This window comes from Odocoileus virginianus, chromosome 18 (assembly GCF_023699985.2).
Source record: "Odocoileus virginianus isolate 20LAN1187 ecotype Illinois chromosome 18, Ovbor_1.2, whole genome shotgun sequence".
Classification (NCBI taxonomy): Eukaryota; Metazoa; Chordata; class Mammalia; order Artiodactyla; family Cervidae; genus Odocoileus; species Odocoileus virginianus.
This window is the reverse complement of record NC_069691.1, coordinates 19,339,246-19,352,979: the sequence shown is the minus strand read 5'-3', so window position 1 is coordinate 19,352,979 and position 13,734 is coordinate 19,339,246. Positions and strand designations below refer to the sequence as shown.

The following is a 13,734-nucleotide window of genomic DNA, read 5'->3' as shown; positions in this document are numbered from 1 at the left end:
CCCCAAAGTTAGGAGACTTAAAGGGCTCACTCAACTCAATAACAAAAAAGCACCAAGGCTTTAACAAGTCTTCAATGCAATCACACTCTGATGTATGGTTTTGTGATTGGTAATCTACTCTAGCCAGAAATATGGATAAAGATATATACATATGTATATTATATGTACAAGTAAAGATGTTCATCACAGCATTATTTAAAATAACTTAAGGCAGCCAATATGCTAAACAATTAGAGGAAAAAACAAGTGAGGGAATGCTAGAATCTAAAATTATGTAGTTTTAAATTATGTGCCTTAAAAGACAGGAAAAATGCTCAGTATGACATTCAATGGAAAAAAACCAACAGGATATCAAATTGTAAATGCAATACACATTCAACTAGGTTTTTTAAAAGGCATGAACTAAGGACCAGAAGGAGAAATGTCAGAGCATAAACAAACATTAATAATAATGTGCTCTTGTTCAACAAAATGAAGATTTACAGTCTAATATGATTTGGAACCATATTGTCATCCATAAATAAAGTAGACCTCAAACACTTTCCCGGGTTACCTTCTTTGAAAGCATGCTATAAGTCAAAAATCTAATTTGATTTTTCCCAGAGAAACACTGTCTGAGGGGCATATGACCAAGTGTTATTTATGTCACCGTAAACAGCACAGTTCGTCACCTGGCACCTTTTAACTCTTCCATATAAAGCCAAATAAATAGAATAATAGAACAATAATTCCATAAATTTTTTATATACTGTATTACCACTAACAGAATCTACTGTATAAAGTTCCTATTTATTCCTTCAGAATTTTCTCACTGAACTTAAAACAAAGTAAGTTCTCACTGAACTTACGGCAAAGCAGAGGTGATGACCAGGACATGAGGTTTGGAGTATTATTTATTTACTCGTGTATTTAGACAAGCATTTTGAGGAGACGAGTGAGAAGATTTATCATCTGTCACTTGGCTTTTTAGAAATATTGACTCGGGCCATTTAGTTTCTTCTCTTTCCTTCCCACGACACTTCATCACAGCAGGCGGAGGTGCGGAATTCTAACTGTCTACCTGTCTCAATGAGACGCTGCTTCCTTGGTCAGCTTTTGTCACCTCATCTTGGAGACTCAGAAGTGACTCGAAGGAAGCCTTCCTTTCCAAAGGTAAGGACCCACCTTCCCTTCCACTGAATATTCTGTCCTTTGATCTCTCCCAGCTCTCTAACTTCGAAATGTTTAAAAAAAAAAAAAAAACCACTTCAAAGCTTTTGGCTGAATTGTGATCAAGCTCAAAAAGCACACAGCTTTTGCAGGCAAACAAAATCAAATGGCTCTCTACCTGAGCTGCAGATCCCAAATGTCACTCTGTTAAAGGGGTGTGCATTAAAGGGGTGCAGGCACCCCAAGCATGCGTTTTCCTCTAATGGCTGTTTTAGGAAATTCTTAAGGAAGACACATGAGGTGTGATTCTAAAGAAACGAGGCAGATATTTTTCCTATGGATGTACAAGAACATTTATGCCTAATAACTGTCCTCTTTCAGAACGATCCATTTTAAAATCAAAAGACAGAGAGTGGTTTTGAAGACAGCTTGTCAGCCCTGTAAGAAAATCAGTTTCCTTGTTTCTAGCTGGGGCTTTTTTGTCCTGAAGCTTTGAGAGGCAGAGACCCTGGGCTTCTGGCCTAGGCTGAAGCTCAGAGCCCCGGGGAGGCCTTCTGTGCCTCAGAAAGCGGATAGGCCAAGTTTATTTGTGGGTTGCCCACCTGCTGTACATGGTTAAAATTGGCTAAGCATCATTAATAAGTGTCAAGTCACCAGGAGGCAAAGAGTGGCATATCCCAGTACACATCTGAGCGTATCAGTACTGTTTAAGGAGGGCACAGTTAAATCCTGGTGTCCACACTTCCCTGAGCTGACTCTCTCAGGACTAAATGCAACTTCTGAGCCTCATTTCCCAGTACGTGTGCTCTATGGAAGACAAGCTTAATGGATCATTGACAGTGTTCCCTGGACAGGGGGCTTTGCTGGTTAAATGAGTTTGGGAAATGCTGAGTTAAAGGAAGTTCAACTGGCTACTTCGTAGCAAAACACCCCAGGGGCTTTAACCACACTGGGAATTCTCCAAGAAGCCCCAGGACTAGAATCTGAGGACCATACTCTTGAGAAAAAGCATTGCCCAGGACATCACCTGAGGCTCTGATTTCCTCACTCATGCTCCTAGTACATGAGTGCTCAGTTGTGTCCAATTCTTTGTGACCCCGTGGACCCATGGACTGTAGCCTGCCAGGCTCCTCTGTCTATGGGATTCTCCAGGCAAGAATACTGGCGTGGGTTGCCATGCCCTCTTCCAGGGTAAAATACAAGACAGACGCCCAGCCTTGTCTCTGAGCCCACAGTTCCCAAACTGAATAAGTGAAGAAAGGTTTGTCACCTAGAACTAAAATTCTCTGAGTGTCTCCACTTGGTCATGCTTGTATTTCATGGCAATTTCTCTGTAATCTAATTAAATGGAAAGGGTCCTGCTTGAGCCTGAGGTCTGGTCACAGCTTCCCTCCCTCATTTAAAGAAATACCGAATGTCTGGTGTCGATGTTGCTAAAAATAAATTTTGTCTAAAAGAGCTTCTTGGCTGCTCCTTAAGAGAGAGTCAATACTAACAACATAATCACAGCATTAAGGGCTGTTAATACCATGAAGAGAGTTTAGATTTCCTAGGATGGAGTACGTGGGGCTGGGTACCACACGCCACCTTCTTTCTCGGCCCTGTTTCTGTAAATGTAAATTTCACCAGATCCACTTATCACTCGGGACAGAAAACCAGGAGTTTATGAAGTTCTCCTCCACCTCCCATCTGGGCTGCCCCAAGGTCCTGTGAATCACCCCTCTGAGTACCTGTTCTCCTGCTTCCACACCCACCGCCCTGTCTAGTGCTATGCCCCTCTTCCCTTGCACCTGATGACCCAGGCATACTGAGAGGTGATGGTCTCTAGAAGGGGTCCTGCTTTTCTGTATCTCCTCCCTGGCTGCAGGGACGTGCATGGGCCTCCTCACTTCGCTCCCCCCACCTCGCTTCCCCCACCCCACCCCAGCTACTCTGGGGGGATTTATACTCCCCCCACAAGCCACCGCCTGATTTGGCTTCCGCCGCTCCTACCTCGCACCTGGCATGTACACTTGATTCAGACGATAGATCTGTGTTATTCCTTTATATAACACTTTCCAACCATGCTTTAAGGCATTTCATTTTACTCAGCCCTCCCCCACCCCATTCTCCATACTTACACAGAGACTGACATGTAGAAAATGCTCAGTGCTTTTGAACACATGGAGGGATTTTTTTAAAGAATTTTAAAAAATTAATCATAATGCAAGCTCTGAACAACATGTCTTAAAACTCAGGCTTCTGGGGAGAAGAAGCATGCGTGACAGTAAGGGACCAGACAGACTTGGAAGAGCCCGGAGGAAGCAAACGTCACCCCCTTCTATGCCTCTGGAAGCTGCAGTTTAAATGTATCTTCAGTAAAAAGATTTATCTGGGTCCTAACTATATATGGTCATGTCGTCTCCTCAGAAAGCCTAGGCATGACACTGGGGGCTCTTAATACCCTTTAAAGTTATTAATCCACTTTTCATGGTCACGTGACTATACTGATGAAACCCGGGCAGTGGGGTGAAGGAGCTTATGCCTGTTCCTGTTCACTGCACCCGGCATGTAGCCTACATCATGCCTTTTAGACCATAAAGCTTCCTTTCTACATCCTGATGGTGGAAAGATTTACCATGTTGGTTCATTATTTCAAGCCCCCAGAAGTCAAGTGTTCCTTGTTTCAGTTCTGAAATTCGAACCCAGACTGAGTTCTTTCTCATAGTGGCAAAAACTCAGTATGGTTTGTGTGTCTGGCTTCCAGGATTGATCACTGTTAACAATAAGAAATACCAAAAAAAAAATGACAATCTTGTCCAACAGCTTCATCTCCATATAGATATAGGAGGTATGAATCACCCTATTTAACCTCCCTAAACAACAGGAATGCCATGGCCGGTGATGGTATCTGTTCTGCAATGCCACTTGGATTCTTTTTCTTTCTGGCCCCAGACTGGGGGAAAAAGCACCATCAGGGACGTTATTGAGGCAACTGACAAAAGTGGAACATGATGGCAAAATACTGTATCGATTTTTTTTTTTTAAAGCACAGGTTGACTAAAAGGGGGAAAGAAGTGATTTTCACCATCCTAATAACAACTCCTCACCCTTTGTCATGGCTGCACACCCCTCTCTCCCAACCGACATCCTCTCATTCTCACAAAATCTCCAGGAGAAGAGCATTTCTGCTCTCCCCCCGACAGAAGCAGAGGCACACATAAGGCTGAGCAGGCTGCCTGCGGATGCTTAGACCAGAGGTGACAGGTGAGCCTGGAAGTCGCACCCTGAACCCACGCTGGTGACAGACTCTCTGCACACGGGCCCCCACGGGGTCGGACAGCGGGGGGAGCACGCGCACACAGCATCCCGGCGCTTTCCCTTAAGCTTTGAACCGAGACAGCGCAGAGTTAAGAGGCCCGCCGAATGGAAGGCAGAAGCCGCGGTGCTGAAAGAGGACGGGAAGCGACAGAGACCCCGTGTCCGGTGGGACGGTCCCGCTGGTGGCGGCTCCTGATGCCTTTGTAAGAAGCGCATTTACAGGATGGACATGCCCAAACGAAAACACAGTGGGAACAAAAGCTGCAACAGGTGGTCGAGAACATCTGTGCCTCCATCGCCCACTACAAGGAGGGATGATCAGGAGGCCATTGGAGGGATCTGCTTCGAAGGCCGGTGGTGGGCCAAGGGATACCTGTATTTAGAGACACAGGAATACAAGACAGATCCTGACCTGTTTCCTTCTATTTCCAACTGAGAATTACTGGGCACCTTCTCCACGTTACACCTGTGGTAGAGTAGAAAGAACACTCGAGTCAGAAGACCTGGGTCCTCACCCCAGCCCGGCTCCTTCCTCCTAGGTTGGCGACCTCCGGGAGTTCATCTCACACTTCACACCTCAGTATCTGCACCTACCTGCCTTGCTCACCTCAGGGGATCGCTGGCAAGATTACTGGGGACTTTTCCTGCCTCTTCCAAACAAGTCAATGCCTGCTACTCTGGTCCCATCTCCCGCTACCTGTTTCCATCCGTCGTGCTAGAAGCAGGGGAAGACAGGCAGCGTCTGCTTGGTGGGTGTGGGGTGATCTTAGGAGGGCAGCTTTAGCCTATCCGCGTCTAGCTCCTCATTTGTAACATGGGGTGAGTACTTACCTCAGACCGTTGTGCACAGCAGATGGGATGCTGGACTTTGCGACAGTGGTCAGCACCCAGAGGGGGCCCTGAACCCTAACTCAGTTTCTGAGCACCATCTCGGTAGTTGGCTCTCCTTCCCAGAACTCCACTCTTTCCCAACAGATCACAGGGTTACTCTCCAGCTGATCTTCAACTGGAAACAACCACCACGCGAGAGAGGGCTCTGGCCTCTAGGGAAAGCCTCTTCAGGTAAGGATTTTGAAACGGCCCCTCTGGTGTCCCTTTGTGTGGTGGCAAAGACGTAGGCTTCCCCGGTGGCTGAGATGGTAACGAATCTGCCTGTCATGCAGGAGACCCAGGTTCGATCCCTGGGTCAGGAAGACTCTCTGGAGAATGGAATGGCTACCCACTCCAGTATTCTTGCCTGGAGAATTCCAGGGACAGAGGAGCCTGGCGGGCTACAGTCCATGGGGTTGCAAAGAGTCAGACACGACTGAGTGACTAACACTTTCACTTTTTTTCAGAGAAGTGGCTGAGAGGTGTGACACAGCTGGGAAACCCCCCGGCCCCCTCTAGGTCTTACTCCAGGCATAGATGGTGCCTTTGGCATACAGAGCCCGTGTACAGCCACGTACACGTCCGTCCTCAGAGACACTGCCCACTCTGCCCCAGGAGAGCGGGAGGCAAGGCAGAGAGGGCGAAGCATAAACCAGGAGAGAGGAGCCAAAGTACAGAGCGCGCTGGAAAAGCAGAGTCAGCTGGAATGGCTGATACACAAGGGAAAGCTGCATGGTGGAAGGTGAAGTCAAGAAGGTCCTAGGGCCAGATCGTGGAAGACTGTCTTTCCCACGGTAGGAAGCCTGGTCACCATTGAGGGGGCGATGAGGAGCTACTGTGAGTTCTTACGTAACCGTCTGACAAGAGAGGATCTGTGTCTCTGAGAGAAGGCAGGCCATCCACACACGGCCGGTGACAAGGGTGAGGGCCTGATGCAGACAGAGGGTGAGGACACAGAAGCAGTGAAGGGCCTGGGAGAAACGCTGAGGAAACTTCGTGTGTACGGGGATGTTGGGAATGAGGCACAGAATTGGGACTGCTCTTTTCACGACATGTTTGGGATCTTGGGTTGGTGATAGTCTTAACCAAGGGGATACAGAAGCTGAAACAGACTGTGTGGTGTCACAATATGTAAGAGTGAAGGACATCCTGGGAATGGCATATAGCACTGCAGACACGTCACAGGACACGCTGCAGATACCCTGGAGAAGGGTGGGCATGGTTCCAGGCCCAGAGACTGACTGAGATTACAGCTCATCAGGGAAGGGAGGCTCTGAACAGAGGAGATTCCAACAGAATCATTTCAAATGATTCTGTTAAGGAGTGTATAAGGAAAGACCTATGTGGGTCAGCAACCGGACCGGAAAAAAAGTACAAAGAAAACAAAAAAGCTTATTAAATAATGGTATGAGTTTGGCTTTAAAAATGTACACTGTGCTCAGTCTATGTCCAACTCTTTGCAACCCCATGGACTGTAGCCCGCCAGGCTCCTCCGTCCATGGGATTACCCAGGCAAGAATACTGGAGTGGACTGCCATTTCCTTCTCCAGGGGAAAAATGTATGTTCCTACAAATGTATCTTAAAAGACAGTATGAACTGGTATGATTGGTCCATCTTGGATGGAAGCCTCAGGATGATGATAACTGAGGGAAAGCCTCTGACATAATAAATACCTAAATGCACTCCAGGTAGAGTACTCTGGAAAGAAAATATTGAAAGAAGAAAAGGCAGCTCTTTAAAGCAAGAGTCTAGCCCTTCTGGAGTGTGGGTTGACTATATGTGGCCCTGTAAAACAGTAGCCCAGCCTCACTCAAAATTAAGGAAATGCTACAAGAGACTATCTATTTGCATAAAGGCGTCTATGTACAGGAATTAAACAAGTACTCTTGGTCCTTGGGTTTGCGGTTTCCCAAGTCCTTGAAAAGGTACTATACTGTACTAGGGTAAAAATGCTGGCTCTCTTGTCCCAGGTAAATGTGGTGATAATGATGTATATTTTTCCCCTGAAAGGAATCATGTGTGTGCATGCTCAGTTGCTCAGTCATGTCCAACTCTTTGCTACCCCATGGATTGTAGCCCTCCAGACTCCTTTCTCCATGGAATTTTCCAGGCAAGGATACTGGAGTGGGTTGCCATTTCCTCCTCCAAGGGATCTTCCCAACCTAGCAAATGAACCCATGTCTTCCGCATTGCAGGCAGATTCTTTACCACTGAGCCACCTGGGGAGCCCTCCAAATGGACCATAAACTCCAGACGATGTTATCACAGTCTTATAAAAGGGGTGCACATGACCCCTACTTCCCAGAAATCCCCTGGCCGCTTGCCTGTTCAGAACCGTCTCCCCCACCACAGGGCAAGCTAGTGGAAGCAAGTACTGTGAGTTTTTTAACCCTCTGGCACTCAAGGCTGGAAAGGAGGTGGGGTGGGGGGGGATGCAATTAATATTTCCAGGATCAATAAATGATTTTCTACAATGTGGGGAGAGCTAAGATTCAGAACATGCTGAAGCTTTCCACCAATCCTAAAGATATCACCAGGGTTTACTAAAATGAGGATCAAGAAAGAGACAGACTAGGCTTGGGGAAGACAGCAGAACCTGAAGGGCATCAGGGAGAAAAGAGCCTTTCGGCCACCCCACCCCCCTCCATGTCCCGCTGGGTGCCAGGGTTAGGCAGGCGTCTCCCACCTCCCCGCTGCTTCCCAAGTACGTGTGCAGGGCTGCACCTGAAGTCCAGACCCTCTGGAGACAGCAGGGCCCCACCTCAAGGAACGCTCCTGCCAGTCTGCAAACAGCTGCTAGCGGGGGAGGAGGTGCTGATAACCGCCTCATACCCTGTTTCCAGATTCTTCAGGAATGTGAACAATGCTCAGATTTGAAAAGCAAGGCATCAGAAATGTCGGACAAAAGCTACTGATAGGAGAGTCGATAGAGTCTATCAGGCCACTTCACATGAGTTCAAGGGTCCAGCAGCAAACTAATCACATCCTGAAAGAGTAAGTAGATTGCTTCTGCTAATGATGTTTAAGAAATCACAGAGAATAGAAACGGAATCAGGAGACTAGAGATAAGCAAATGTCCCGTTTTCAAAAGGAGAAGGGAAACTCTTGAGAAGGCTATGCTTGATGTGGACATTGGGTCAAAATTTCGGAGAAATTATTCAGATGCCACAGGGCTATTTAGAGAAGATAAATAACATCATTAAGTACTGGTAGGGGGTCTCTGAGAGAAAGCCATGGCAAGCTAACCTCATTTCATTCTTTCAGCAGGGTTTCTAGGTTGATGGATTGGGGAGGCCAGAAACACAGTATATCTTGGGTTTAACTTTTCTTGATAACCTTGAGAAAGGAGAGATGCATGTAGGTGACGTGATAGCATGGTCATGTAAAGTTCACAGAAGGTTCATCAACTTTAAAGATTATTGATTAATAAATGCACATCAACCTTAAGTGATTTTCAGGGGCATGTTATAGAGGATGTGTCCTTTGCCCTCTAGAAGTTTCTCAGCAATCCTCTGGATGACAACAACTTGGGAAAACAAGTCAACGTGTCTTTTTTTTTTTAAAGGCATAAAACTCAGTGTTACATCAATGGACTAGAATGATGGGACAAAAATCAGTAAGATGAAACTAGACAGGAATAAGAATAAGTAGATATAGGATAAAAACAAAAGTCAAAGGTTTAGCTGGAGGCTAACCTTGGCAGCATTCATGTGAGAAAAGAAATGTGTGTATGTGCTGCAGGGAAGTGAGTTTTTCAACAAGCCATGTTTTCAATGGGAGTTACTTCTGAGTCAAGGTTGGTGGAGAAAGTTAACACATTCCTGAGTGATGTTAACAGAATTCTGGTGTTCAGATAAAGAAGGCTACTGAGCATCCTGCAATTAGCTGCCGTGGGAATCCCTCTGGAGTTCTGGGTGCCATGTCTTAATGGGACACTAAGGACACAAATCATGTCTAAGGAGGGGGTGAGGGTGGCCCAAGTCCAGGCTTTACGCAGACTGCAAAGTGAGGCGCTTCAACTTGAAGGAGAATGGCCTGAGGCTGATATGTTTATGCATATTTTAAAGGCTATTTCTCAGAATGAGAAGACTGACTCTCTGAAGTTCCAAGCAGAACAAACAGCTAGAAGTCAGAGGGCTGAGTCTGTCTTAATATAGGAAATGCCTGTCGTGTTTAGGACTGTCCTTTGGTGTCGTGAATGGCTTTCTGACACAGTGAGCTGAGGCTGGGCGTGTCCACACGAGGTTAGGTGATAGTCTGCTAGGGGTGACACGGGGAGACACAGCTGGGAAACGACCAGATAGAGCTGAAACCCCTTCAACACTAAGAATCCCCTCTGGGAAACTCCCTCCTTAGCTAAGTAACTATAAGCCATGCCTCTAGACTTGGAATAGCTCCACCAGACCCTGTTCTTCACCATCTTATTCTCTGTCTCTTCACAGGGGCGATTTTAGAGGGTACAGATGTAGACTGGGATAAGTCCCTTTTCCAGGAAGTAAAGACCCTTAGGTTAAATAATATATTAACTGAGAATACAATTTTAAAAGCTTTCTATGTAAGCATGCTTAATAAATCAAAACAAAGCTTTCCAATACTGCTTCGTATCAAGTTTTCTACTGGAGACATAAAATGGTGAGAACGGTAATAGTAGACCAGTGCTACCTCTCGTAGAGACTACTGCAGAAAGATTTCACATTTGTATCACACAGAATTATTGGCTTTTTCTCCGGGGTGGGGGGGGGGGGTCACATTTTTGAAAAGTATCTCCCTAAAATAATTAGGTCTGGCACTGAAAACAAAAGCAATAAGTAGATACTTAAATTATCCTAGTTCTTTTTAAAAATATAAAGATACATCTGTCTCAGAATCATGCAGGAACTTTGGGGGGAAAAAAAAGAAGACTGTCTCCTAAGAGCTAATTAATTCTTATATATTAGTTAAATATAGATGCCAGTTCTTATTTAATATGCTATTAGTCTCCAGGACAGTCAGGGCCCTAACACTGAGGTGATGGGAAGGAGGTTAGTCCAGGTGGTATTTCTTTCACAGGTAGGCTGAATTACTATATTAGTCGCTGACTTTACTGGTGCAAAAATCTCAACACATGGAGAAGCACATTTCTCGGCAGCATTTTCTAAAACCAAAAATATGATGTATCTAATTAAAGGCGCTCCTAATTTGAGTGACTCCTACTTGAGTACCAAATTTGGTAAGAGACATAAAAAACATAGAGTAAGCCTTTTTTCTAGAGGATGACTAACACAAAATATATATGAAACATGTAGAATGTACTTCCCAGAACATACCTAAATGTGGGTGCTAATAGAATTGGTACTTTAAGGAAAAGTAAAATAAATAAAACCAATGAAAGAGGAAAAAACAAAGGATTCAATGCCTGCATGTTGAAATATTTAAATATCCTCTCCCTACAGTACAACCAAAGTCACGCTCCATCATCAGTCCCAGTGAATCTGCATGTTTCTGGTTTTGCAAATAACAGTGTGAAAACTGTATGAGCAGGGACATTCTCTTTATGGTGCTCAGAGCTCCGCTCACCCACCTGATTTGCTATAAATAGTCTGAAAGGCTGATTATTAATAATTAAACTGTTCAAGAGCTATATTAACTCATCAGATCCTCCTAACACTTCTAGAGGCAGGTACAGTAATCATTCCATTCTGTGGACGAGGAAACTGAGGGCCAGGGAGGTTAAGTCAGTTGCCCAGCTGCCCCACGGGCAGTAAATAGTGGAGATCAGGATTGGAATGCAGGTAGTTAAGCCAAGACCAGAGAAACTACTGTGTGATGCTTAGCTGAGGTTTAAGGGACAGAACTTCATCTGACTCTGTATTTGGGGGTGGTTTTGGGGAAAGTTGTCAGCCTATGGCCCTGTCCATCAGGAAATGACAAACCCAAAAGGTTATGGAGCTGGCAGGTGATCTAAAGAAGTGAAATGAGCCAGGTGCGAAAACTACAATGATACACGACAACTGACACTCCATACTGGAGGGATGATAGCGGCTGATGGGGATGGTGGCCGTATAGAGGGGCAGCCCACGGGGGAGTGGGGTGATGGCCGCTTCTCTACTCCGACGGTTACCGTGGAGGAGGCTAGGGACTGTGCTGCTGCCAGACTTTAAGGTTTTTCAAAAAAGGTGGTGATGTTGGTGGGGTGGGGGAACCCTGACATTTTATAAGAATTCTTGCTAGATTTATGTGTTTGCTTTAAGAAAAAAAAAAAGAAAGAGAAAAAGAAATTTGAAACAAAACAATCTGTTGGCAGTATGTGGTTCAGCGGGTGGTGACCTCTTTTATATCCTTAAAGGAGGAGACAGCCATCACCGGGAATAAAAGGACTTTCTAAACCTCCGAGGACTGACTTGGCTCTTCTCGGTGTTCCAGCAGACCTAGGCTCACTCGGCAGGTAATGAACATAATGCCTGTTAAACATCAAGGCACACCTGGTCAAAGCCACAGACGTGTCTCTCTCCAGAGACAAAGGCAAAAAGTTAGAGATATATGCAGAGTGATACCCTCTACTTATTTCTCTCTATGCCAGGAGCTAATAAATAAGGTGTAAGTGTCCAAACTGACTTCCTGGAAACTATTTCTGCCTCCAGCCAATCTACCAGGATAGCCAAGAAGGAACAGAGACTTCACAGAGAGAACGACTGATGCTTGGTTCACATGTCTGCGTGTTCACCTGGGCAAAGAATGATCTCGTGGCCAAACTTCCTTTCCTAGATTACTGTCACTCCCCTGTGTCAATGAACATCTTATCCAGATGTGATGTAATGGGGCCGTCCTTTGTGGCCCCTTTAGAATTCTCAAAGGAAATGACTTAAAAAAGAAAAAAAAAAAAAGGAAAATAGTGAAAATAGTAAGCAGGAGGGAACCCAAGACACCTGGGAGGGAGGTAAAGAGGACCAAGAAATTCAGACTCTCTTCACACACATTTGCTCCTATTCCCCTTTCACCATTTTCTGAGAAGTCTTTATATTTTCTGTAAGGCGCTATTAATAAAACCCCATGGCTGAAAATTTCTTGCTTGTTCTACTTAATCTCTATGATGAGGTTCTCTTCCTCTCACAAAAACATGTGCTAAAGTTACAGTGAAAGACTAAAAGCACAGCTTAAGTTATTTGTGGTAAACAATTCCAGCTATACAGAGCAACAGAGTTGATGTCAAAGGTTTCTGGTAACTAAAAATTGATTCATGCCACTATGAAACCTAGAGACATAAAATGTGTTTTTTCTCATCAGTTGTTTCCACTGAAATGAGATGTGATCTTCCTATTAAAACTGTATCACATGATTACTGAATAGAAACCAAATCAACTAACCAAAATGTAGCCTAATTTATCAACTACACACAGCTGCCTGACACCCCCAAACATCTTTACTTTGGTTTTCAAATAATTGTTTACTGTTTAAAAATGGCCTGGAGGTAGTGTCTGGAACAGATTTCTCAAAGTTCACATTCAGAAGTTCCATGAAAAAGAGATAAAGTTGCTGGAAAACCATTCTCTTTAGGTAGGGTTATTAGGAAGAAGGAGATGGCTTGAACAAGTGCTCAGAAATTTAAGTGTCTTGGAAGGAAAGAAGAAACGGTATTTTGATGGACGCATCGGTTTGGTTTAAAACAAAGTCTTAACGTGAATATTTACCTTAAATATGCTAAGACTTTTTCTCCCCTCTAACAACTCAAGCCAAAGGTATAATTTCACTCTCTTTCCAATCCTTCCATATAAATGATGGTATTTTGGAAATCATTTAGGGTTTTGTTTTGTTTTTTAATTTTGTCATCTAAACTCCTATTTCCAAATATCTTACATAATACCTGGTAAAACATCATACAATATATCAAGTGTAGCCTCTCTAAACTACATCCAAGTTTACTGATACCTCTGGAGCAAAAACCATAAAACAGGAGGTAGAAAGGGCCTTAGAACCCAGTGTACACCCTAAGAGATCGTGCTCCGCAGGTAGCAGCACATGTGGTCTTGGTGAAGATGACAGAGGGGAGGGCCCGAGGTGCTTACCTGTCTTTGTAGTTGATCACAGTGTCAATGATAGCATTCATCTGCTTCGTCAGTTTAGGGGGATTTGGTGACAGCTTCTCAGCTGGAGGGCGACCTCTCCTCTTCTTGGCCTTCTCCACATCTTCTTTTGCAGGGTCCTTATCCACGTTTCTTCGTCTTTTTCGCTTCTTAAGCCGGACTTCCTCTTCCATTTCTTCCAAATTGCCGTCTTCAATGGCCTGTTAATTGGAAATGAAGGAGAAAAATTCAAGACAAGAGAATACCAAAAAGAAAAAAAAAAAAATTAGATAATTAGAATAAAATGAAACAAACAAACAAAGCAGAAATTAACAGTAATCAATGAAGTAAGAAGAAAAATAGAAAACCACCATA

General features: G+C 44.6%; 1 protein-coding gene across 7 annotated transcripts in view; it reads right to left on the bottom strand.

Annotated features, from left to right (window-relative positions):
* Window positions 1-13,734, bottom strand: part of SMARCA2 (SWI/SNF related BAF chromatin remodeling complex subunit ATPase 2) — a 173,823-nt gene that overhangs the window by 15,462 nt on the left and 144,627 nt on the right. For 5 of the 7 annotated variants that reach the window (XM_020871939.2, XM_070480406.1, XM_020871943.2 and 2 more), the window contains exons 28-29: window positions 13,363-13,580; window positions 4,862-4,915 (exon numbers count right to left, since the gene is read on the bottom strand). In XM_020871939.2, the coding sequence (XP_020727598.2) occupies window positions 4,862-4,915; window positions 13,363-13,580 (272 nt within the window). The remainder of the gene's footprint in view (window positions 1-4,861; window positions 4,916-13,362; window positions 13,581-13,734) is intronic. The other 2 variants (XM_020871944.2, XM_070480407.1) reach the window with 1 other exon arrangement.